General features: G+C 39.5%; 1 protein-coding gene across 2 annotated transcripts in view; it reads left to right on the forward strand.

Annotated features, from left to right (window-relative positions):
- Window positions 1-27,649, forward strand: part of TBL1XR1 (TBL1X/Y related 1) — a 114,799-nt gene that overhangs the window by 68,672 nt on the left and 18,478 nt on the right. Inside the window, exons 3-5 of one of the 2 annotated variants that reach the window (XM_082055235.1) lie at window positions 7,195-7,262; window positions 25,133-25,235; window positions 26,897-27,042. In XM_082055235.1, coding sequence (XP_081911361.1) covers window positions 25,178-25,235; window positions 26,897-27,042 — 204 coding nt within the window. In that variant the 5' untranslated portion in view covers window positions 7,195-7,262; window positions 25,133-25,177. The remainder of the gene's footprint in view (window positions 1-7,194; window positions 7,263-25,132; window positions 25,236-26,896; window positions 27,043-27,649) is intronic. The other variant, XM_082055236.1, reaches the window with a different exon arrangement.

A 27,649-nucleotide genomic window follows, 5' to 3' on the forward strand; every position in this document is an offset into this window, starting at 1 on the left:
AAATTATTAAGCAATCCACAGCTGCTATGCTTCCAAAATTGGAGAAAAATAGACTCTTATTTGCTTGTCAAAATCTTTTCCCTAAAGCAGGACCTTGGGTGTCAGTAAGCCGGGTTGAAATTGTTTGGTTGACTTTGTGAATCTGTTTGTCCCAAGATGATTTTGTCTCCGTAAGCAGATGATGCACAAATTACAAGAGCTACTTTTAAGACTTTTCCAGGCACCTTCTTTTAGCCGTTACTCCTGACAGATGCATTCACAATCTTTTGGGCTGCCATTTAGTAAACTAATGTTTGGGCTTTTTTTTTATGTGATTTATGAATAAATGGTGACTAGATTGATGCCACCTGTTTATTTTCACTACAGACGTGAGCCAAGAATTCAATGCAAGTCCCCAGAGACAGCTCAAGAGCTATCTGTGTTGTAACTCCATGACTACTGAATTGCAACTCTGAAATCCAAGAACCTGTCTTTCCCTCTAGTAAAGTGTTACTACAGTGCTATAAAATAAAGCAAAATCCACCAAAATTCTAGAAATCAGGCTATTCAATCAGTGGCTTTCTTACGCTTTCATGTCCTAAGCCATGTTCCAGTTGCAGGTTTGAGAATTGCTGTGGCTGCCAAATGACGTTCGCATCTACCTTGTTGAGTCTCTATTTTAGTGATAAAAGCTTCAAGTAAATATGACATGATTATGATATAACCCGCTTTTGGTCCAATTTATGACCAAGTCTTGCTATTTTTACATGCCTACCGAAGCACATTAAACCCCAGTTGGAGGTGTGTGCTCTATGGCAGAGGTGCCGCTTGGTATTTATTTGAAAGGATCCTGAGGCTCCTGTGGGACCCATCTGCTGCCCGGCAGTTCGGCTGTTCCCTTCTCACCGTCCAGGAGAGGCGAGGACATCTCTTCTTTCTGAGTGTCCTTGTCTGCTGTCGCTTGCAGGGTTTCAGCTCCCACTCTTTTCTCCAGGGAGAACATGGTGGCCTTGACTTAGTGGGGTCAATGGGAAGATGAATGCTGCTCCTTTTCTGTATTTGCAGGCATGAAGGCTGCTACAGGCATGCTCTGGGATGGTGATCATGGTGAGGGCTGCTGCCCTAAGATAAGTTGCTACAGATGATGTGCAGAATGGCAAGAGGAAAAACAAATAATTTGTTAATTTTTTTTTTTTTTTACTAGATTTTAAAATAGCAAGATTGAGGATTTTTCAGGAATGAGAAAGGCCAGCTTTACAGTTCTTTTGGTCTGCTTATGTTTTGAACGCTGCTTGTTCAGGAAACAGAGATGCAAGCTCTCGAGTTTTAGTGAGTACATCAAGTGTGTCTGTAGCCTTTGCAAGACCAGTAATAAAACAATGCAAGTGGAGGCAACCTTTAAAAGAGTTAAATGTTTCTGCCCTCCAGTTTGCTGAAAATCATTCTTTGTTTGATTTTTTCACTGAGAGTATACATATATAAGTTGAAAGCTTTGGGCCAAATAGTTTGAATTATGATCAGGCTGAAGAACTGGAATAACTGTCAAATAGAAAGAATGAGAATTTCAGTGTCTCGTTTCTAAAATAGTTTGACCAAGTAACTTTATAGAAATATATACAAGTAGCATGTATGACAGTACATAAACAATCTGTGAAGAAAATAGCAATACATGTTGGCACCTTGGAGACATGTTACAAACTACTAAAGGAAAATTAAGAAGGAAGAAAACAGTCTTTCTTCCGTGTATAATTGGCAATAGGAAATGCAAGTCACTTTGGTTCAGTTCTTTAATTCTTGGGTTGTTTTCCTTTCTTGTTTGAAAGACATATCTCATCTGAAGAATCCATAACACAATAAAGCCCAAAACTTCTCTGCTCAACGCACGCACCAGTCAGAGCTCCTGTAGATGTCCATCCTGCTTCCTTGGTGTGTCCTCAGCTGCCGGTCTAGTGTAAGACTTTTTGTGCGCTGTTAGTGGACTGTGAAAATATCCTCTGCACTGGTAATGTACAACCTCTGAAATGGTTAAAAGGATGAATTATGGGAATGACAGTGGATAAGGAAGAGGAGAAAACATGCACATTCACTTAGGACATTGCCTTGAGGGAGTCAAAGCAGAACATTAACTTTTTACAGATAAAGATCTTAAAAGTCATAGTTCCTTTTTTGGAACCTGCAATAATGGTTTTGCTAACAGGTGATGTTTCATAGTATAGGTGCACATGAAGATGCAATACTGCTGGAGCTTCACTTGTCTGTAGCATTTTAATCCATGTCTGGTTGTCATCTGCCTGCGGAGCTTTATGGAAAATGTTAGTTGTCTGGACTATAAGCTTACCAGATAAAATTTTACTGTGTGGTGTTTTGTTTGGTTGGTTTGGGTTGGTTTTTGTTTGTTTGTGGGTTTTGTTTTGTGGGTTTTTTTCTTTGTTTGTGTTTTTTTTCAGGGTGGGTTGGTTGGTTTGTTTGTTTTTACTTGAGGATGGTTATGACCCGAAGACTTTTGTAATGCTCAAACTTCCCTGCATGGGTTTTTCAGTATATGAGCGGTCTTGCTCAGTGTCCCTTTCGTCGGGATTAAGGCTGTTAGTGATTCTGGAGTCTTAACTCTGTGATGAGTGTTTCGTCTTTCTCCTGAAATTACTCTGTTTGCTGTTATCAAGGAAATACCACTTTTGTCATGCTTACTTTGTGATCATAAATAGTATTCAGTGAGTTGTGATCTTAAACTTTGCATGTGGTAAGTAATTTATTGTCAGTTTAACTTCTGATGCTGCGTTGGCTTGTGCTGTGTGTAACCTTCTGAATTGCAACAAAATATTTAGCAATCAGTGAAATCCTACTTGAAAATTAAACACATTTCCGTACGTTTCGTAGAGCAGTTCTAGGAGGCCGATGTGAATTTTTCAACCCAAGGCTTTGGTTTTCTCTAAGCTGCCCCTCCTGTAGTTGTGTTTTTCCCTCAGCAAAAAAGGGATCTGTGGTGCTGTTTGCAGAGCCAAAATGGAAAAGCGAATCTCATTTTCATAGGTGGACAAGCTCTTGTTTTATTAACGCGTTACTTGGATTTCAGTTTCTCTGCCGGTGACATTTGTTGGTTGGATGGTCTTTGAAACAGAGGGATTAGAGGGAATACATGGTAGCAGCAGATCAGATATCTCAGTGGTAACATTTGGGTTTATGCAAATGGAGGGAAGAGCAGACCAGAAATTATGCTGCGCTCGTAGGACAGACTAAAAATAAGGCCTTATTCATGCATTGAGCGCTCTGAAGATCCAAATGCATGCATTGCTTTAAGTTCAAGAGAGAGACTGAAATTTTTATTTAATGTCAGTTTAAATTGAATTTGTTTCTGTACGCACACGTTTAATTGCCTTAGTAGCAGTCTTGGCTATAGTTGTACTCATCACACAGAAAGAAAACAACGTGAAATGCTGTTACTATTAATGAGTGGTCTAGTGGGGCAGGCAGTGGTAAACAATACTACCTAAAAATGGATCTTTTCTCTCTCCCTGATGGGCCACATTAAATTTATAAAATGCACATCACTGCTTTTTATAAGCACAAAATTTTGTCTTTTTTTTTCTAACTATACATGATTTAATATCAAAATCAGCAAAGCACCTAGACAGCCATTCAAAAAGAAGTTTTACTTGTTTGTCAAAAATCCATTTTTGATTATTTTAAAAAATTCTATTGACTTCAGAAGTCCAAATCTAATAGCAGTAAGGATTTCAGATTCAAGTCATGGAAGAGAAGGACTTACCATGAAAATTGCAGGCTGAAAGCTTGGGGGGGTTGCAAACAAAGCTATCATTTTAAGAGATTAAGCCAGTCTAGTTTGGATAGCTATATTCCTTTAATTTAGAGAAGTACAAGACCCACTTTTCCCTGAATTTCAGTTAGTGAAACCAAAAAGCCTGTGGAAAAAAACCCACCCATGCAATGTGTAGATTGGAACCGTGCTGATCCAGGAGCACGCTCTAGTGGCAGGTGACTCCAGCGTGGCCTTCTCGGGATCCCGTCCTCCTACTTCAGCGATATTCATTAACCACCTCCAGAAACAGTGTGACGTTTTCACAGAATCTTTTAAAATTCACCATTTCTGTTGCTGTCATGTGCTAAAACAAGCGCAGTGCGTTAACATGTGGCATCGTCGTACATAATGGTGATAGTGTGATGAAATCCCTGCTCCGTATTTAATCTTGAAATGGGGAAGTTAGGTATATTTTTGTATACGCTTTTAAAATGCATAGATATTTTAAGCTGCAGAGAGAAAGATTACACGCTCACGATGCACAAATTCTTATGGAGCGTTTTAGTAATACATACAGTTGTTAAGGTTGCCAGTTAGCATCACGTAGTATGTTGGGTTCTCAGAATCATCCATGTTTTTGCAGTGTTTTCTGTTCTTGTCCTCTCCCTGAAGCTGGTAAATCTCTTCAGACTGTTCCCCTGCTCCCCAAATCTTTTATCTGTTTTTTAAATGAGACTGTAGGTTTGCAATTTGACTCTTTTCAGATTCACTGAAATACATGTAGAGAGGCATTTTGTAAGAAAGAAAAACAGAAGACTAAGCATGTGAGTACAAAGCAATCCACAGCATTACCACAGGACCAAAGTGTGAAGAGTGGATGGATATAGCAAAAGAAATTCTGCCCTGTGATTATAAGTGAGCACCCTGTGATGTGCTTCGTTTCATCACATCACTTGATGGGAATATAATTAAATGTGACATTTTTATCCTACATGCTACAAATTCTGTTTATGTTGCTAACTTGTATTTTCAAAAAACCCACTTATTCTATGTGGTGTGCAAGTCTTTGCAGCACATGCAATAAATTTTACACTTATTTATTAATTTGAAACAGGATAAAAGTGTTTCCAGGATAAATATAGCTTAGGGGATTCTCTGGTGGCCACATTTATGTGATGCAAGTGACTGCAGAAGTAGCTGGCTGCTAGGATCCATCTGAAAAACTACTTTTGTTGCTTAGTCCTGTTGAGCTGTGCATTGAATTCTCGCCGTGCCCCCCTTGGCCCTCTCCATCCCATGGCAAATTAGTTAACTGTAAACAGGTTTCCTGTTGTTGTAGGGGAGGTTAATGCGATGATGAATTTCTAGCGCTCTGAATGTCGTGTTTTTGTGTGTGCTCTGTGGGGAATTGTGGAGAGGAAAGAAATTGCTCTTAAAGCGGCTTCTGTTGAGGGTGTGGTGGTTGCTGCTCTCCTGCAGCTGCCTGGATCTCTCTCTTGTTCTTGTAATATCAATTAGCTACTTGAAACAGAATTTATTCGAAATGAATGAAAAATGCTTAATGCACATGTAAACTGCACAAAGTTCAAAGCACGTAAATGGTGAAACTTATTACCCCTTCTTGTTTGTTCAGCCAGCAGGATCAGCATCCTTTTAATGACCATCATTCATCTTGGAGTTAAAATTTTCCACGTGTTTTAAACTTTGCTTGTGTGTTTTTGTTTTTTTTTTAATTCAATTTTAGCAATACACTTGATATATCCAGTTAGGTTTTCAGAAATGATCAAGGCAGTACAGAGAATCAAGGCCTAACAGAGAATTAAAATTACATTAAAATTGGGTCAGGACCTTTTCACTTATCTGGTGAGCCACTGTCAGTAAATGTTGTTACAGAGAAGGACGAGGACACTTTTCAAGCGCAGGGTGGTGATACCAGAGTGTTTTTCTTAGAAATGTAGTAATGAATAAACTGACTTTGATTATGAGGAAGCTGGTGATTTCCAAGTGGTGCTTTATAGCATTTGCTTCTCACACCCGTAGGTCATAGTATTTATAACTTCTCATTCTGAAAAGGAGAACCATTAATATGTAAATATTAATTAAATATTGATTAAACAGATGCCATGGTTTCCATATATGTGAAGGAGTGCAGCACCATCAGCGTTTGTGGCATTTCCCCTCTCCCACCCCAGGCTCTTCCCATCCTGTAGTTCTGAAGGCCGTGCCCACCCGGCTGCCGGGAAGGAGCAGATACTGGTTTACTTTGGAATCTAAGTAAGAAAAATTACCAAAATATTCTGTAGCTCCTCAATCAAAACAAGGAAAAAACATGTTCAAGTCTTATTCAGCTTAGTAACAGACTAAATAATGGACGGTTTCTTGGAGGTCGATGATTATTTTTAAGATGCTGGAATGCTGTGTGCTGTTTAAGGCTTGTGTTGCCTTCCTTGGTTTTAGTCCTTGTTTTAAGGAGGTCTTTGGGAAGTTGTAGTGTTATTTGTAATGTATTTTGTGAGCCTTTGTGGCTGGAGTTCAGTATTTAGAAAATGTTTGCTGTTTTCCTGATCCTCTTCCATTGGGGACAAGGTTATCTGATTTACTTTCAACTATGTCCTGCTCCAAACAGCGTTTTTTTTGACATAGGGGTTGTTTTCTTGCAGTGCCCAGTGTTCCTGTGCTCTTACCTTCCAACCTTTCTCCTTAAACCTTTAGTTTATGTAAGATTACTCTCTAATGATTTCACCTCTAATGAATACTGCTGGTACGAACCACTATGATGTACAAATGTAACATCAGGAATTGTTCTGATCACAGGCGCATGATGTACTTAGCTCTTAGGGAGTGTTTTAAGTTTCGAAGTTGCTTGTGGAAATCAACCTCATGAGGCTATTTTAAGGATTCTTTCATATAACATGTTCTTTTAAAGCTTTTTTTGTTGAATTCAGATCCAAAATTGTCTATTTTGACAACATTGGATGGTTTGATCATGACCTTGTGTTTCCTATTTTTCTTACCTTGCTGTCAAATCATTTGAGTTGTATACTTCAGCTAACACTAGAATGAGCTACCACATCAATACTTAGACATTTGTAAACTCCAATCTGGATTTTTATAAAGTTCTCTTTTGTTACTCTGGGCAGCCAAAACCAACAGAAATTCCCTTAAAGATAATGCTCTATTGTGTGCTATGGTTTTGTTTTCAACTAGAAGATTGAGAAGAGGGTAGAGTTGAAACTGTGCCTGTAATTTAAAAATAAATTTTATTTAATTAACTGAAAGTTGATATTTATTTTTGGTTCATTTATTTTCTTATCTAAGCATATATTGTAATCAGTGGGAAACTGAATGTTGTTTTAATGGTTTCAGTAAAAAGAATGGTAGAAAAATAAGTATTATCCTTTTTTCATCCTTTAAAATTAATGTTGATAGAAACTATCATAATATGGTTTGTGTTACAGGTGGTGTAATACCAAGGGCTGTACTGCTGCCACATCACAATTTTGTGGGGTTGCAGAGAGTAGTTCTGGTAAGGACACTCAATGATTTATCTATTTATTTGTAATAAAAGTGGACTGATAGTTTGGTACATTTACAGTATTTGATAGGTATCACTTTCTGCAGTCCACTGAAACTTTACATTAAGTGTTCTTTTATTCAATGGTCTATAACAGCTCTTTTTGGAGCTGTTATTTAATTTTAAATCTATATTCATTTTGTTGAGAGTTGTTATGATATAACACATCAATTCACGACATGGAAGTATTAATAAATAGACCTTTTGACAAAGCACCTTGTAAAAAACTGTATTGGCTACTTGAAGTGTGGAGACGCTGTTGCCTTAGTGTGCATTGCTTTTAAAAAAAGGGGAAAAGTTACTATGTTTTGTTTGTAGTATTTTTTCAAGTACCAAAGTCTTGGCTTCCTAAAGGAAGATATGAATATGTGGTTCAGAGGGCAAATATCCAGACCGTGTGCTGTTACTAGTCTCTTCTTCAATTTTTTAATGTACGCTCACAATTTTCCAGTTATTTTCTTTAAATATATGTAACTACCATCCCTCTATAATTTCTTTTGACTTTGCATACTGTCCTTAAACATATTTTCTTCTCTCTTCTCTGTGGCTAGAGTTACAAGGGAGATATTACCTTACTTTTTCTAATAAAAGGAAAATTCATTCTGAACGCGTCTGCCAAGGCAGCGCTTACGTGTTGTGCAAGAGCACAATCGCCTGTTTGTTCTTTCAGCGGTAGATAACTGATACCACATTTGTATCTGTAGAATTTTTAATATATGCTGTAATTTAACAAATGTCTTGTGGGTGTAGCAGATGTATTTTTTTTTTCCTTAAATCACAGTCCCTTAAAGTTTTAACAGGCTCTATTTTTGTACTATCTTAGGTCTATAGAGGGCACTCAAAGACAGGAGGAGCTTGTTTAACAAACCTTCTCTTGCAAGTAGAGCCCCAAAGGTCGAGAAGGACATTGCTGACTGTTCTTTGTGGCCTTGCTCTTGCAGGGAACTGTTGCTCTGGCTCTGCTCCAACAGGTCACTTAAGCAGTTGAAGTCAGTGGGACGAGAATATGTTTAAATATTCGTCTAGATTGATCCATATCTATGTATACTTTCACAAGCTCTTTTTGTTTGTTTACTAAAAAGAAGATGGGGTGCACAATAACTTCTTCATGTGATTCCCTACGTAAGAAATGAGTAGTAGGTCTTTCTGTATTGGAGATACGGGGTGGGGGGGAGGCTTTCTTCAGAAGGATCTGGAGGCCCATAAATTAGGGAAGCAAAACGACACCATTTGAAGATGTAGGTGAATTAGTGCAGAGATTGAAGCCGTTTTCCCTGCTGACATGGCGTTAGATTAGTCTAACTAAAATATTTGGGCATGGTGCTATTCAGCATGTGTGGTTTCTAGCCCTATAGGTACATAATACTTTGAGCATGCAGAAATAATGGGTGTAGACTTACATTAGAGTTTCTAAATCTTGGAGTGGAAGAAAATAGGCTTTCAGATTCATATGAGAGAAATGGCATAGTGAAGCTTTGAGTAGCATTACTCAATGTTAAACAGCAATTCTGCAAAGTAAAGACATCACAGCTTTATAAATATTGTAAGAAAAGAAAGATGATGGGAGCTCTTTGGAGTCTGAGAAATAGTGAAAATTTTTCAAAATGTTGTGAGCAATTTGTGCAGTACTTATTAAAGTATAATGTCATCTGGAGAAGTCATGGACTTCTTCCTCCCTGTCATCTCTTTATTTTCAAATAATGCTCCTTTTACTGGAAATGGGTGACCAGAATTTTTCATGCATAGAACATGTTATTCCAGTGTTTAAGGTAAAGAAACCTGCCATCGTGGGTTTCTTTTTTGAAAAGCCGTCCTATCTAATTTGTTTAAATCTGAGCTAGCAAAAGTAGTTACTGTGATTGCTTGATTATATGAGAGATAGAGCAGAGGTCATTTGTGGGACAATTTGAGGAGCATTTCAGTGCAGCTGCCCATGTAACAGTAGCCTGCAGTTATACGACATGGTTACTTCCATCTCTGCTGCTGTTTTAACTTGACTAAGCAAAACTGTTTTCTCTACACAAGGCTATGATCATGTTTCCAACTGCACCAGTAGAGGTGGGACATCCTTATCGGACAGATCATGTATCTTCAGGTTTTGAATAGTTTGCTTCAAAGGGGATTAATTCAAAAATTAGTGAGAACAGATGTCTGATGTCGGCCTGAACAGTCAGAAAGAAGAGGAAATGTCCTCAGTTTGAACTTTTTATCTTAATTGGATCCTTTGTGACTTTCAGCCCATTTGATAAGAGTTTCTCCACTGGGCTCTCCTGCTTCCACTGTACAAAGCCAACAGTTTCAAATGTTAAGGTTTTTGTGTGTGTGTATAGACACTCAGGAAAGCAATTGCATACAGCTTTGAAGACGCTTCCCTCATAAAGCAAAAACTTTATATAAAACAGGCTGCTTTGGTATAGCTTTTTTTACATCCCATGTGCTCTACAGAAAAGAAAAATAGTGTTCTTTTAAACCATCTTTTAGTATTTTTCTGATACTCATTGCATATTCCTCTACAGGTGTGTTCCTTTTACTAGTCAGACCTCCTGTACAGTGCCAAATTAGCAAGAAGAACATTTGGTACGCTTCTTTAATCTTCTAAGATCAACAATGTAATTGCTTTCTGCAGATACAGGTGACTTTACAATGTGTAGGAGCCATCTGGGGCTGTGTTATGGCAGCATGTTCATCGGATCTCTGGGAGTTTTTCCTTCACAGTTGTATAAATATGCCTCTAGACTTAAATACTGATGAAATATCAGAACTTGGCATTCATTCAAAGTTGCCCTTAGTTTGGGATAATTCGAGTTAGGTAAAATATTCCATTTTCAACAGACAAGAGAAGAAGCTTGTTTTTATTTTTCAGGGCATTTTGTAAAAGAAAAGGCCGCTCTTGATGATTCAGATATTGGAACAACTCCCAGTTAAAAAAAAAAAAAAAAAAAAAGATATATTGCAGGGTATGGAAAATCTGGTCAAGGATGATGACTGTATTGCATGTCTTTTCTATGTATTGTAGACATATCACCTCAGCATATATGCCGTTCTTAATATTCTGCCAAAAGACCCTTCATACAGCTTCATTTAGAGAAAAAAATAAGCAGATGCTGAAGGCAGGAAGGAGGGACGACTTAATGTCTAGACAACCTTTGGAAGCATGAGTGAGTTTTTCATTAAATGTATATACTTGAAGGGGAAAATCAATACTATTTCTTGTGGAAATTTGGGTATAGCTAATATAGGTGGAGACATTATTTACCAAAATACCTAGCACTAGGACCTAGACAGTGTAGTTTTTGCTTGTGACAGCTTACACAGTCAAAGTTTGAGATGTGGTACAGAGCAGGGTGTAGAAATGGAAGGATTGAACGTCTGCAGTGAAGATGGTTATTGTTGCAGAAACTGGAAATTCTGTAGATTAAGCAAAGAGATACTTTCAGGCTTGGAGAACAGTCTGTCCCTTGTTGCGGAGTTACTGGGGTTGAATGTTTTTGTTGGAGCTGTCTGTGTCCTGGTGAGGGTCTGGTGTCTACAGCTCAACTTACCATGGGATCTGCACATCATTTCATGGGCTCTCTCCATCTTTGGTTGTTGCCTCGCTGCCACCTAGACCATGTCTGGTGGAGGCAACGACAACTGTGAGAGACATATATATAATCTCTGATAAAACCTTACTCGGGATGACCATTTCCAGATCTGCCTCGCCTGGCAGCTGTGGCTGGTGCAGCATCTCCGAGATGTCACTTGAGTTTGCCGTTGCTTTATTTCTCTATTAGTTCTTAATAGACCACATCTAAATTGCAGATTTGTATATAGCGCAGTGAAAGAAGACATTAGAATTTTACGTTGATCTTACATTTTTTTAATTTTAGGTTGTAGATAGAAAGTAGGACAAGTACGTTGATCGTGCTGTGTTACAGCCCAAGACGAATCCCCGAGTGATGTCTGTGGCTGCAAGCAGTCGTGTTCAGGAGCAGCCATGCCCAGTCTCTTAGGAGGGCGAAGATCATGGCTATTAAACTCTTCCTGTAATACTTGATTTAAATTTAACAGATAAGAAGAGCTTTGACTCTTTGAATATGAAAAATAACGTTTCTCAAACAGTGTTTATTTCTTAATTTGAGTTTTGAGAGACGTGTCAGATTGGTTTTAGGAAGCACCCAGAAAGGCAAGGATTTCCCATCCCATTCATTAGAAGTCAAAATGTAGCTACCTAATTTCAAAGTCCTCCTCAAGTTAAATCTTGAGGTGCTAAAGTAAGTATGGTTGTTTTGTGATCCACTTCAACAGTCCTTTCTCTAAAATAAATTTGTAAATTTGTTTTAATTAATACGTTTCTTTTCTGAGAAATGCTCTGATTTAATCATTTTGTCTTGCTAATTAGTCTCTAAAGAAAAAAAGAAAAAGCCTAGGTGAAGGTGGTTCCATAATGCTATTTTGCACTTGATCTTGTTTGCATTGGTAACCGTTTTCTGTCATTTAAGCTCAGACACTGCAATTTGATTATTCTGGAACAAAAATGTTCTACAGTTCTCAGCTTTTAAAGACTCAGAGCTGTGGTTTGCATGTTTTAATACCGTTGAGTTTGGCTTTACTTGGGAGTAAAAGAAAGTGGTGTTGTGGGTGGTATCGGTGGAAATGGTTATGAGGAAAGGGTGTCTTGTTTTGCAGATTGGCGATCTGATGAGGTGGGGTCGTGGAGGAGTGCGAGAGTAACCATGTCTAGTGTAGATTCACAAATGGTTCTTTTTTTACATTCATATGACCAGTTGCAGAAACATGTTATCTATTAATTTGATTTAGTGAAAGGTGTGTATATATATTTTTTTTTTTAATTTTTTTTTTTTTTTTTTTTTTTTTTTTAAAGCCCTGAACTCATAATGGTTATTTACCTGCAGATTCCCACAGGCTCATTTCAGGCTGCTTTAGTAAACAGGGCTGGATGTGAAAATTCTTGAGTAAAGGAACAAGCTGAGTGTTTAATCTGAGGGTAAACTTTCTTAAGCCTTCTTTAAAACTCTGTATTCATGCATAATGCTGCAGTCAATCATGAGTTACACATCTTTAAATCTTTTAGGTGAACATCTTGGGGCTAGAAAGAACTTGTCAGTTTACATTTAATTTATTCCAGGCTTTAGGATATGTTTTGTGGCTGTAGAGAACTTTGGACATTAAATATGATGAATGCTGGCACATATTTTCAATACCAAATTCTGCTCTCCAACAGCAGTTGGATTCTCAGCATGTTTAATATCTGGGTTAATAGAGAAAAACATGTCTAAAGCACAGTGTGTTTCTACTATTAACATTTGTAAGTACCAATCTACCTGTTTGCCATCAGTCTACAACTCGTGACTAGTGCTGTCCTTGTCCTGAATAGTCAGAAAACATTATAAAAACAAAATAAACCGAAACCCTTGGATTCTTAGTATCAGTAATTAGTTGTTTTCCCTGTCTTTAGAGCACTGTTTGCTTTATTTTCCTCTCAATTTAAAAAAAATATATATATCTGGCCTCCTCTTCAGTAAGTAACAGGTTCTGATGTAGTTGCTCTTGATTAATGGTAACTAAAGCTGGAGGTGATCTCTTTCCTTGTTAACAGTTTATATTTTCCTCACCTGAAGTTGTAATAAATTGCAGCTTAAGGATCTTCTCTGCATCCTATGATGTTGTTAGGGTATTTTCTTCCTTTTTTCACCCTGAGTATGGTATTTTCTCACAGGAGTTTTACATTTTACCCTTCATTTTTCAGAAGCAGTGGCCTTGAAGCTCTTAGTATTCAACAAAATATCTGCCTCATGAAAAAATTGGCAGCTTTCATGTGCTCACAAAGGAATTCCAGGAAAACTATTTGTTATCCCCAAATTAGATGCTGCCAGAGTGTGTAATTCCAAAACTTCTTTTCTCATGGGAAGGGCATACAAGAGTAGGCTTAACAACAGAGAAATAAGATGGGATGATCTTCATTTAGATAGATCAAACGCTCTTCACCTGCTCTGTGAACAGAGCATTTTGTTACTGTCTTCTCTTTTTTAACCCCTAATCAAATGGCATGTTTATATCCCCAGCACTGCAGAAGTTATGTGCTATGCCTGGTAATGCAAGATCTTTTCAAAGTGATATATGAGTTGGGGAAGATGCTCAGAATGGAAAGTTCTTTACTCCAGCCAGATTCACGGAGCATGCCTTCTCCTGGCTCTTCCCCTGCAGAAAATGCTTCTCTTGCTCCATTTATGTGGTTAATATTATTTAGGGTAGTTCTGTCAAATTCCGTGTTGAAAACCTGAACTTGATAATAGTTCTATAGGTGCTAAAAAAGCTGAGGTGAGAGTGTTCAGGCTCATACACCAAGGGTAGGGGAAACAAGTGGATGCTTTGCTGGAAAAGATGATTTCTGTGTAGCTGTGGGTGTCCAGACTGATGTAAGTGCATTTGGTTTTAGTTTGTCTTTGGTTGTTCACTGGGAAAGACAAACTAGGCCCCAAAGACCTGTAGGAATTTAGGATAATTTCCTGAATAATGATAGCAACCTTAATAAAACATAAAGACCTAGCATTTCACAAAAAAAAGAACCAATCCAAAACCATGAGGCTGTGGTGGCCTTTAATGGGTGTTTCAAAGCTTAGACTCTAGCAAAATCCATTGTGGTGCAGCTGGTGCTCTCAGATCCCTGGGCCAGGGCTGCATCCCAGCCTCACAGGTACCAGGGCACACCAGATTTGGGGTCTTTTTGTTTTACTTTTGGTTATGGTAAACTTACAGATGCGCAGTATGGAATGGACTTGAGCCAGGAGGTGCCTAGCACGCGTTGCAGATGTCAGCATGGTGCAGATGGATGCCCTGAGAAGATGGGGCTGGCGCTGGCCGATGTGCTGTTGTCCCAGTGTCTGCACTTGTTCAGATGCTGCTAACTCTGGTCTCTGCTGTTCTTTGTTCTTTTGTGTAGGTGTAATTCCAAATCACCTCAATTTGTTGTTGTTATGGCAGCATTAAAAAAAAAACCTTCCTGATCAAGAATGAGGGAACCCACCATGGTAAATACACTGAAGTGAGTCAGACAAAGGCCTTTCTCCTGCAGGCACTTCAGGACGTGGCTCGGGGCACAAGGCTAAACAAACAAGGACAAATAAAATGAACAGGGCTTAGCTGGAATAGAGATCGCTGTTGTTGAAGATGAATTGAATTTTATTCAACCGCTGGAATTTTATTTGTGCAAAGTGTTGTCAACTTATAACAGAAAGGTAGTGAAAGAAGAACATAGAAAAAGAAATGACTGAAGGAAGTACAGATGAAGTCAACGCTCTTGAAAGTGGTTGGGGAGATGAGTTCAGGAGTGCAGAGTATGCGTAGGCAGTGCGTGGTGAAGAGGTGAAAACCAGGGCAAATGTGTGACCACAGGCTCAAGATTGTGTGTCAGATCAAGCGATGAAAGCCAGAAGATGGATCACTGGCTTGGGAAAGATAGCAAGTACAGTGGATAGGAACTGTGGAAGGGCAGCCCATACAGCTGTATGAAAAAGACCCCAGTCAGGGTAGGGATGTTATTGCAGCAGTACAGACATACCTTTCCACAGATGCTTGTAAAAACTACATATGCTATTTATTACCATCAGGTAGCAATATAAATATATTAATCATAACAAACAGAGTCTGTGCCAGGCTACATAGTCACTAATCACCATTCCACAACATTTTCAGACACCACAGACAGTTGAAAAACAACTAATTACGGAAGTCTGCCCAAACTTTGTAGTTTTTCATTGACAAGTAGCATTAGTCCAAGCTCAGAATAAATCTTTTTTTGTATGCAGGGCAGCAGCATAGTGAAAAACTGTGTCACCGTCAGTGCACAAATATCCATCAGCTCAAGCAATTGATGTAGATGTAATCACCGTCTCTAACAGAAATAAAGTCAGGGTAATGGAACATTGTCACAGGATCAATGTCTCCTGTTTTGAAAATAAACCCACTCAGCTTTGCCTTTGCATTTATGTACCAGCAGGTGACCACATCATTCAATTCAATTGACACAGTCCGTTAGAGCCTTAGAGTGAATGATCTATTGTGGAAACATCAGGAGCAGCATATTGGGAAAAATGGAATATTCCTGATCAGACTCACAGGCCATGTTATTTGGTGGGTTTTCCAGCAGTGAAAATGAGAATAAATCAGCTGAGAGCAGAAACTTAGCACAGTATGGAGATCTTTAACCCCATTTAACTGTTTAATTTCTACATGTCCTTGATAAAAATTTTGGACCAGAGTACTTATGCTTATTTTCAGTTATGTGTGGTCACAAAATACATTGACATTTTTGGATGTCGCCCCTCCCTTAGCCTCAACAAAAACTCTTGATAGGGCTCATTTTGACCAATTCAAGAGCTCTTCTCAATCGGTTATTTTCTCTGGAATTTTTACACAGTTTGATCCAAGCGAGGATTAAGGGGTGTGCTCCTGCATTCACCCATAATTAATTTATTGCTAAGGCCTTAATGCAGCACAGGAGATTAGCACTCATACAGTTGTATGCTTAAAATTGAAGCATACTGAAGAAATATATTGCATAGGACTTCAGACAACGTAGCAGATAATGCTGCTTCTAATTTTCATCTTTCTGGCTCTTGATTCCAGCAAGCTACCGCTATTCTGTGTCTTAATCTAGAGAATATTAGTAGGCCACTATTTTAGTACTTAGTGAAGCCACTTAACAATTTTACAAAGCCTTCAGAGAAAGTCTATAAGTTTGATTACAAAACTCTTAATTTATTTCAATCAGGTATTCCTGAAGGATTGTGATCTCTGTCTAAAGGGACATCCTTCTAATGGCCTAAGAATGGAAGCTCTACAGCTTGCTTGGTGTTATCACTGTTCCCATGATGGCCCTTCCAATAAGACTTTCCCTTTTTTGGGGACAGATGTTTCCATGTGGAGTAATGACAAGGACTTGTCTGGTAGTTCCCTCTCCATACAGAGCAGGTACAGGTTAGTGTGCAGAGCCTAGAAGGTGGATTTTTTCAGTTCATCTTCTGAAGTAATCCACACTGAGCAAGCCTGTACTACTGCTTCCCCAGGTAAACGCTAATTCTGGTGATCAATCACAAGCCAACCGTTTTTAATCAACTTTAGAAATGCCGCAATTCCAGTTTTGCTGCCAGAGGCATCTGCCCAGCCTGTGCGCAGATAGGACAGCGTAACCCTGAAGGTCATCCTGTCCAGTCAGGGGTTCTGCTTTTCTGAAAAATGCATTTGGTCTAGATTAGCTATTTGATCAAGGAGAATTTCATAATATTTGGTTATATTTCCTGGTATGCTCTGAAAAATATTTAAGGATCGAAAGAGGGCAGTGATTTAGGTTTTTAGCAACCACTTTTGGACAGTTTTTATTTAATGCTAGTTTTCCAGCATCAGTGGGCTCGAGCTTTGTGATTAAAATCCTTCTCCTTGGCTGCCTTCAGGGGAGCAAGAGAGGATGTTGGGCCTTGGGGTTTTGTGGGGGGCCAAGGAGGGATGGCTTTCATGAAGTACCCAAAATCGAGGCAGGGCTTTCTGCTGGTGGTTTTACTGGCCTATGGGTGCATGTTCTGAGCAGCTGGGTTTGCCTTTTAAGTTTTGAAGGACTAACATACTTGCTCCTGAATCAGATGTATCTGAACTACCTCTGTTTCAACAGTGTTCTAATTATCATGCAGAAAAGTTGTGGGTGGATAAAAATGTCTCTATTCATTGTATCCCAAACAGCTGAAAAATCTTCAAAATACTGACCTATGATTCATTTTTACTATTCTGATACAGGAAATAAGGAGGAAAATCTCCCCTGAAGACATAATTTCTGGCATTGCACTCTAACAAGGAATAAAGAGGCATAAGAACCTAAAGAGCATTGAATAAAGTGCCAGTACGAGAAATATCCCCAATTCTTTAGTCACTCAGGGGATTTACAAAATATGGCTGCTGGGGATCACCACAAGATGCCCTGTAGCTGTCCAGGAAGATGTATTTTTAACTCTAGAAAGCATAGAAGTTGCAGCTTTGTAGCCATAGCCCTGGAAATACGATACTGAATATACTGTCGCTTGTGTCTCTGCTGGAACATCCGGAATCCCGGCCTCCTGGGTCACGCAGCAGATGACTTTGGGGAGGAGACTCATAGTTCAGTAATTAAATACTACTTTGCTCCAGGCAAAACCAACAAATGGGCTTCATCTGCAGCTTAATTCGTAATAGTACTCAGCCCTGTGCTTGGCGTTTCTGGGGACTGAGAACTCTGATAAGTAGACAGTAACTGTTATTTTTAGCTAAGATTTTGGGTGGATTTTTTTTTTCCTTTCCTCTTCCCTCTCAGGGCTATAATCCTTTTTCTTCAGAAAATCTCAAACTGGCTTTGTCATCTTGTAAGCTTCATACTCTCAAATTGGCACAGGAAGACAGAGACTGTTGCCATAAATTAGGTCACTAAAGCTGAAGTAGAGAATACAAATATTTATCGCCTGAGCTAAGGAAAACAATTCAGATGAGGAAAGGAAGAACCATTTTTTTAGTATTTGGAAGTGAAGCTGTATTCTTGAGATTAAAAGCAAAACGCTAGAGTTAAAAGATGAACATGAGAAGCATCTGTCTGAAAATGCTAGCAGAAAAACTAGCAAATCTTGATCATATGGGAAATCAGTAAGAAGCTTCATTAGTTAGAATTACAGATAATTTTTTATGCATGTTCACATTTGACATAGATTGTTGAATCTTCAAATTATAAAAGGGCACATTTAAATAATAACCATTTAGAGACACAGGTAAAATGCAGAAAATGATATAACCTTCGTTTTGACATATATTACAACAAAGCTTATGCATTTAATTTAAAAAACGTTTTCCTTTAAATTCAGAAGGTTAGAAAGAATTCCTAATTGCAGATTGTCAGATAACAGGATAAGGGCTCATTTGTTTTGTGCCTAATACAAAGTTGGACCCCGTCTCTCAAGTGGTGATATGAAAAAGCAAATAGGATTGATTAGAGCAATAAGTTGATACTGTTAAAGAAAACTCAACTTCTTTTCCCTCTTCTTAAAGCATTAGAAAATGATCATTTTGATTGAAATTGATGTTTAAGAAAGTCTTAAACAGAAGTATGTACAATATTGGTCATACACTGCATGCTTGACATGCAGGAACAACTAATTTATTTTGAGTTTTCCTTTATAAACTGTTTCTGAAGGGCTATATATACATAACTCTTCTGTGGATATGGTCTTACTGAGTTCAGCAGCTGTTTGGGGCAGAGCCACCATGTCTTGGGAAAGAAGAGAAGAGCCTTTGGAGGAGGCTTTAGTAGAACAGTAGCCACCAGCAACAGCATTTTGTGGAGGCCCAGGTGAGAAGTCCAGTTCTGCTCCCATGGCAGAGGTGGTATCTGAACAACGTCCTGCTGAAACCTTGCAAATCCAGGAGCTGGCCTGGTGCGAGTGGTTGGATTTAAGTAGCACCTTTTTCACTTTCTTAGCATCTCTGAGTTGATAAGTTCAAGCGGACTTGGTGGCGTTGGTGCCTCACTGTCTTATAATAGAATCATAGAAGACTTAGGGTTGGAAGGGACCTTCAAAGCTCATCTAGTCCAACCCCCTTGCCATGAGCAGGGACATCTTCACCCAGATCAGGTTGCTCAGAGCCCCAGCCAGCCAGGCCTTGAGTGTCTCCAGGGATGGGGCATCCACCACCTCTCTGGGCAGCTGGACAAGATGTGGAGTTGACTGGAATGGCGCTTTTCTGGGCTACAGGTATCACAGCAACCACAGAGCTGTTGGGTTCAGCGGGTGTGTGCGCCAGCCGGGGGGAGCCCCAGTGTTAGCTGCACAGCAAAATGAAGGAAAATAGTGTGTCACACACAGGACTTCAGTTTCATTTTTAAGACAGGTAATATGGGTGTAAAGCAGAATTGTAATAAAACTTTCCAAAGGACTTGTATGTACCTCCAGATTTGTTGAGTGGAATTAAGACTAAACATTCCCAGGTTGGTTTGTATAGTTTGTCGGGTCCTTTTTTAACCATCATGGTCATTTAAAAACAAAACAAAACAGTTTTTAAGCAGCTATTAAAAAATGTAATCCCTGTGTATGTGCACATATGCTAGCAAAATATTTTTCAGGTTTACTTGTGAAAGAGGAAAAAATAAAAGGACTAGTGGCAATATTTCTGTTGTAGGAGATTTATTGTTTCTGTAGCCAGACTTCTGTTTTCTGTGGATAAATGTAGCCGTCTGTTTCTGTCTGAACATTAAACATTCTTCAGAGCTACCCAGAGCATTAGCTGTTTCCTTTAACATATCATAGTTGGTACCAAACTAATGATGGGTGTGTTTTGGGGAATTATTACTCACAGCAGCCTGCCAGTTTTTTCTGCTATCCTGCCTAATTAGGATGTGTTAGAGCCCACCCAAAACTGCAGAAATGTTCCTTTCTTAGGCTGTTTGATGGTACAATAAATCTAACTCTAGTAAATCTAATTCTAGTAAATCTACTGTATATTATAAAACTGTGATTAGGAGATACAGAGTGATAAACAGATGTATAAACTTTCTCTGCCAGTTCAGGTTTGTTAAAACCATAAAAACCAAAACAAAACATCAAAAAAAAGCTGTTAGGCCAGAAGCCATATCGGGCAGCATCTGTTCTTTAGCATTTGGCACAAACCTGGAAGAAGAGCACAAAGCTATCATAAACATGTAGAGTAGAGTAATAATTTGTCAGATACACAATTGGACTTGTACTGTTGGGCACCCATTAACCTGCAGGTCCCTTGTTTGTGATAGTGGAACTTGACCTCATTGTAATGCATTTTACTTGTAAATTTTACCCAAAGTGTGAAAGTGTGCGAATGGTCCTTGAGGGGTGGAGAAGCCGGTGTGAGAACCTGCGCGCTGGTGTGTCTGAATTATGGTAGAAACATCACAGAAATACAGGCACATTTTTGCTAAGTGGAAGCTGACTCAGAGTTGGTGTGTTGTCTTCTGGACAAGAGACCATATTTCCTTTGAAAAAGGTAGTTTCCAAACGACTTTTTGTGTGATTTCAGACATGGATTCAGAGTTGTGACGAGTGGGTCAGGCTGTCTGAAGCACAGATGTGTGGTGGTCTGTTCCTGACCTGTGGCACATCTACTTTTTGAGTAGATCTTGAGGCAAGCATCTGTGTAGATAGTTGACTTTTATTTTGTGATTCATATGTTTGATGCCTGATAAATTTTGGGAGCTCAGGGATTTTCTGAAGCAACGTTGACAATTACCTGGGATAGCTTGATACTATGCTGACTCTAATTGAACAGTGGAATTATAAACTACCGGCTCATCCTTCAGGAGGAGAATCCTACAGATAACCAGTGCCTGTAGCTCAGTGGTTTTGGATGATCGAGTGAGAAAAGGGTGATGGTTCCCTACGCTGTAAAACAGTTTTGTTTGCGCTACCGCATTGCTGAGCATCGCAGGGATGCATGTTGGGTAAGAGAGACGGAGCAGAGGCGTGCTGAAGTGAACTGGGTTTTGAGCAGTGGATATTGATCCTATCATGGTCCCAGGGACTTGGGCATGGTCAGTGAGCCCTTGTACATACCTTTTTTAACCTTTTTTTTTTTTTTAATCATAGTTCTGCCTGATATGAATCTTCTTCGTATGTACTATCACTGCTCCAAGGTGCAAAACAAAAGCAGGGGCAAGAGGGAGATTTCTTCAAAGCGTACTAAGAACTACAACACTAGTGTGGGTGCATCATACTTTGGCATATTTCTTGGAAATCCACAGAGCACTTTGAGTAAGGCTTGCAGTTTTTGTGTGGGTCAGAAAAAAGAGCTTCAAGGATCTTGTTATATTTTCAGAATGGTTTTGGGAGATGCAGCTGCAAATATCTTGAAATATTTTGAATGGGCCCTTCGCAAATTACACTAGAAATCTAAAACTGGGTAGCAGTTATGTGTCTTTTCTGCTTATTTTTGAATAATTTTTTGTGTCCTTTCTGTTATTTAATTGTTTTTTTTTCTAAAATAAAGAGCAATGTTAGTATCTATTAAGTGCCCAAAATGAGTATTCGTCTATATGTGGAAATAGCAAACTGGGAGGGAGTAAACTAGCATTAATGAAGTAGATCCATTGGTATGTGGGGTATTTATGTACAAGTATGGGTACATACTTAAAGATTCTTTTTTTCTTCTAATTTTCTTTTTGGTCTTTCTGCCTCTGTGTTTCCATTTCCATTCACATGAGACCAGTTTTAAGAAATCTCCCCCATCACCTCCCAAACAAGCCCTGGGGCCTTCTTGGGGCATTAGGGAACGTGCAGTTCACATGGTTTAAGGTTTAGCGGCTTTATTTTCTTTCCCATTCTAATTTTTCTTTGGCAGATGTCCTTGGCAAGTTGTACTTTCAGCATGAAGCAAGGGGATGGCCCTGCGTGTTGAGCGCCGAGCAACACGGCCAGTGGCTTTGGGGTCAGTGGTTTCCCTCTCCGTCCCACCTCTGCCCCGTCACCCTCATCCCTTGGGATCATTCCTGCTGTTATGTCCCAGGAAGGCAGAAGCGAGAAGGCAGCGCAGCTCCCAGGGCTGGAAACAGCAGCAGCTTCCCCGTCCTGTTTAATGGGGTTCACACAGCTCCGAGGTATCATCTTCAGGCAGCTGCAGAGCCTGCTCCCGGGGCTGCAGAGCCCTTTGGGGGCTGCTGGTTTCGCCCCTAAAGTCCGGCAGCCAGAGTCAAGCCCGATATCAATTCAAAATTTGTCAAAGGGAAATAATTATTGTATTCTTTTCTACCTGTGGTATTTTCTCTTTAATGTGATAGTTTGCTTGTGGGATGGGAAGAAGGGTGGCTGCGTGTCGCTCGTTCTTCTCCCCGTTCCTCCCTTCCCTGGGCTGTGTGGTACCAGGGTGATGGTTGTTCCTGGGGCACTGGACAAGCAGCTGAGTCTGTGATGGGGGCAAATACAGAAATGAGTTCTCAGAAAATTTAAATAAGCACCAAGAAAAATGGATAAAGCAATATCTAGGCAAAAATCTGGAACCTTTTGCACCCTTTTCCGTTCCATGTCCTTATCAGGCAAGCTGTGTATTTACTGAACGCATTTGTGTTTTTCTGGTTGCTGGTCCCAAAGCCGGTGCTGCAGTGCCATCTCTCGAGAGCCGGGCAGGACAGCATGTGGCGGTGCTCGGCCTGGCCAAAGCATCGCCTGGAAAGCACTTCAAACCAGCCTTGGAAAATGACACTCATTTGACCTGGGCAGGGTGAATAACACTTTTGACAGACAAGCAAGGTGTTAGCTTTTTTGTTTAGCTCTCCAGCTACGTAACAGGTGAATTCATGTGTCATGTCCACAATTCTGCTTTGAGTGAGGAGTCCTATTTATATTAATAATGCAGGTCTTCTCTAGGTAACAAATGGCACGCTCATCTGGCTTCTGTATTTTGATCTGTTTTTTGGGTGATGCAGCAGTATTTTAAAAACCTGTAACAGACTCATGAAAATAACACTACCATTTGTGTGTGTGTGTAATGTAAAAAAAGCTTCTTTGCGAGTCCTTTTAATTACCTTTTTTTTTTTGGAAGGAAATATTGTTCCTCTTCCTACGGAACTTCTCTGTAACAAACAGTCTTAAATAAAGATGATGTGCACTAGTTAGGACAGCAAAACATAGCTGAATAGAACTAGTGTTTGGTCTTGCACGTGGCAGAATTGGTTGCTAATCCATGAAATGGCTAAAAATGACTTTCATTTTGCACACTGCTCAGTAAATGAGCCCATAAGGCGTATTGTAATTTGGCGGGTATACCTTGTACATCAGGCATTGCTGCGGACTGTGGAGCAGTGGGGTAGGGCTAGTATTTTCTCTACAAGTTGTGTTGCACTAGCTGGAAGTTACTATACTGGAGAAATTACCTTTTCTGTTAGAAATGAGAAGGGTTTAAGTAGCTCTATGTTTTGATTTATTTCCTTGAGAAACTAAACCCATCCTTCCCCCTCCAGCAGCTCGGTGTACTTGAGCTGCTCTGTAAGCACGAGGTCTGGGTTTCTGTGAACGCGTCCAACATCACGTACGGCCTCAGTTTCCCACTCAGGATAACCCTGGCTCTCCCACTCGAGTCCTGCTGGCCCCAGCTGGATCCGAGCCCTCCCTGTGCACCTCTGGGCCTGTGTCACTTCTCCTGTGCCCCCTCCAAACCCAGTGGGCAGCGTGTGCTGCCCCCTCCCACCCCTGGCTGTTAGTTGGGCATGTGATTTGGGGGTTTGGGGGTGTCCATGCACTCATCGACTTGTCGGGGTTCCTGTGTGGTTTCAGGCAAACGCTCTCCTTTTGATGTCCTGGTTCATCCTGGAGCCTGTCCTCGCCTTGAGGAGTTCAGTTGGGTCTTTACAACACTGTGGGATGTTTGGAAAGTCACCTCTTGGAGAGCTCTTCTCACTGCCACAAGTGGTCACAATTGATGAGTAAAATTCAGACGTCAGATGATAAGAAACAGAGCGTGGTCATTTTGCCCTGTTTCCATGGGAAACCTTGCTAGGAGAAGATTCCTAGAAAGAACGTATCCGGCAGCCTTGTAATGCTGATCATCTTTTCGTTGTTGCTCCCTGCTGTGTTTGCTGTATTCCCACTTGGAGCAATGGTGGTGAAGGATTTGACCCTGCAGCCATGTAGCAAAAACTTGTTTGAACAATGGAAGACAACCTGTTTCTGGTCTTCTTGTTTTTTTTTTCCTTTTTTGTTTTACATTGGATCCAGGTCAGAGTTTGTCAAATAACAATAGGGCAGTCACTTACCTTCTCTGACTCGTGTTCTGTAGAACAAAACGATAGTGGTGGCTGGGTGAAAAGCTTGAGGGTCTGTCAATGGAAAGTGCTGCGTGGATACTGGGAGTAGGAGATGGACCTTATTTCGTACCCTGTTCTGGAAGCTGATTTTGTGCTTGTTTACTAGATGGCATGGAAAGATCAGGATTTTCATTTTCATATACTGAAAAGTCATGAGAATGTTCTCTAAAATGAGGCTTTAATTTTCTCCTTCCCATTTTGGAGACTCTTGTTGCTTCATATTTTCAAAACTTGTCATCAAATATATATATAGTCTGATACATTCCTTGTGTTGCTAAATATTTACCATTGATAAAATCAAGGGGAAAAATGTGTGTGTATATATATATATCCCTCAATGTTTTTTTAAGTATTGATTAAAAACCTAGAGAAATGTTACTAAAAATGCTCTGTTTAGTTTATCTCTAATTTCAGTAATTCTTTTTGCAAAGCGCAAGTGTATGGCTGAGATGTTTTCTAATTTTTAGTGAAAATAGTTGGGCTTTCTTTGAACAGATGCAGTGTTTTAACGCATATTGCACCTTTTTCCTAGAGCAGGAGTACCTGAAAATCGAAGTAGATTAAAAGTGAGAACTTGCCTAGGAACTATCATGCAACAAAGTTCTCCGTCTTCGTTAGCCAGACACAGGGAAACACAAGTTTTGAAAAATGTGTTCCATAGCAATTATGTTGATTAGATGAAACATACTTGACTATTTTTTAAAAAACTGTGAAATTAGGCCTTTTTAGTACTGATATTAAGCAGCCTATTTCCCCAGTCCATACCAATTTGCATCATTTGAGAATCCAGCCCTTCAATATTTCATTCACTGACCTTTATGTTGTGGTGAGACAAATGACTTTTTAATGACTACAACAGATTTATTTGCATTATAAAATAAAACCATTGTATGTGCTGCCAGGGAGATACTTTCTAAATACAGCATTTGTTGAGAAATACGTATTGGGTACTAAAAATATTTAATTGACCTACTTTTTTTACTTTCAGGGTTGTGTCCTTTGTTGTGACCTCATGGTTTAACTGGGAATAAAGATGAGTATAAGCAGTGATGAGGTTAACTTCCTGGTATATAGATACTTGCAAGAGTCAGGTGAGTTTTAACAGTTGTTAAATAATGAATAATTTATTTGATATTCATCTGCAACTGGCTCTAGCAATTGCACACTCATGTAATTATTTTGCCAGTAGGCATGTGCTTCACTCTGAACTGTTTCTTGGTGATTCTTCTCAACAAGAGAATTAATTCCTGCCAAGTTACCTTCTGTAACTTAATCAGATTTAGTCATTTGGAGCCTTCAGATGGCAGTCAAACAACTAAGGACTCGCTTGATTGCTAGAAATGCATTTTCCTGGAGAGATCACTTCTATCTACAGGGTGATGATGACATTTTGCCACATTTACTTTGGGGCTACTTGAAGAAGAAAAAAGTATGACCACCAAAATAGTGTTTTTTCCTGTTCTGTCTTGGACCAGTGGTGGTTCTGCAAGCTGGTCTTCTGTGGCCAAATTCCTTGCCTGAATGTGGCTGAACGAGGGTGGATGTTGCTGTATTTCAAAGGAAGAAGTGGCAACTGTGACCATATGACTCATATCACTTTAATCTAAATATAAATGAAGAGAATTTTTACAGGGATGACTCTTGGGTTCTCAAAAGCCTCCCTCCCTGTAGGACATTTTCTTGGGGGATTTTGTCCTTCGGTGTCAGGCTGGCCAAAGCCTCCTGCTTCTTGGAGGAAGAGCAAAAGGCAGATGAATATTTTCAGTCTTGAAAACGAACTTTAGACTTCTGGAAAATGCATTTGACTAATGCAATATCTGCCCACTGCTCATGGACTTCTCAAATTGAGACAGGTACCAGAAGGAACATGGTAGATGGCTGAGTTTTTCAGTCTCTGCTTGTCAGAAGAAAGGAGAAATGTATTGTTCCATCTGAATTTGCTGAAACCTATTATATGTTCTTCTTCCAGTTGCAGATTGCTTTTGTCACTGAAGCCAAACCTACAAAATTGCTTTATCTTCATTGAAAGTTTGCCGGTAGCTTTCTCGTTACCTGACAGGGGGGAAAAAAAACACTTTTAAGAAAAAAATTCTGTGACAGTAAAGTTAATTTGCTGAAACAACTAGTTTTCTCTAGGTTAAATTCACCTTTTCAGGGTAATCATATAAATAGCAAGCAACTACCAGTGCTGCACTGTAGCATCCTTTCCACTTCTTAATCAGTGCACGATGATGATGTAGTTCTAAGTGCCAAAACACACATAGTTATGGCAGCACTGTACCACAAAGTGAATTCTGTTCTACAGACAGATGCATTTTGCTTTCATGGGTAACAAATCAGTGAGTAAAAGTAAGGAACAAGTCTTGGTGTCTTGTGGGGATATATTCTATTAAATGTGATATATGATACAATACGTTATGTAGAGTTTTAGAATATATAAATATATGTAAATGCTATTGCAAATTGTATATTTAAATTTTTATATTTACTTATGCACAAATACTTTGCCAATTATACTGTAGTTAAAAATTGCTGTGTTTCTATATAAACTGTGTTTCTGTCTTTTTGTACATTTAAACTAGGAACATATGAGGGAAACAACAGAGGTGTCTTGAGGAGCTTTTTGTAGTTCCTAAGCATGCTGTAACTTTGTATAATTTGCGTAGTTTTGTAAACAGAAGATCTTGCAGTAGCATTGCAAGTAGTGTTGTCTGTCTGTAAATCAATTCTGATATTTTTGCCTTGTCTTCAGGGTTTTCCCATTCAGCGTTTACTTTTGGTATAGAGAGCCATATCAGCCAGTCCAATATAAACGGTGCTCTGGTGCCACCAGCTGCTTTGATTTCCATCATCCAGAAGGGTCTGCAGTATGTAGAGGCAGAAGTCAGTATTAATGAGGTAAGGAGGCTTTGCCCACAGGAGCATTATGTCCTTGCTTGCACTAAGTTTGAATGTTAGTATTTTTTCTTAACTTTCTTGTATCCTATTTATTTACTTTTACTCCAGATTCCTTACTGCTGGTGTTCACCATGACTCCAGTGGTGGAACCAGAATGGAGTGACATAACTGGGTAGGGGTTCTGCCCAGTGCAGCCACACAACACCAGGCATGGTGTTCTGGCTCATTACTTAAAGGTCCGTTGTCTGTAGAGTTCTCACCCTCATATAATGTTGAAGTAAACCCAGACAAGTGCAATAAAATAATCATTGAGACAAGTAACCTCTTAATTTTTGTTTCTGTAGACTTGCACTAGGGAAGTGGGAGAGCACTGTGCAGCTCTCATGTGAGTGATGTGTCGTTATAACGAAGTGAGGAGAGCCCAAGGGTGAGGTTTCCCAATAGAGAGAGGCTTTCACTTTGTGGCAATGAAGGTAGATGCTAGTTTGCTTTTTGCCTCTGCTGGCTAATTCATCTTGAGCAGGATCTATTAAATTTGATGTTTAAATAGTTATTCCAGCAGTACAGAAAGCCATATATCTTCCTGCCCGATGCTGCAGATACTCGT

The sequence above is a fragment of the Streptopelia decaocto genome (genome assembly GCF_964273445.1).
Source record: "Streptopelia decaocto genome assembly, chromosome: 6".
Classification (NCBI taxonomy): Eukaryota; Metazoa; Chordata; class Aves; order Columbiformes; family Columbidae; genus Streptopelia; species Streptopelia decaocto.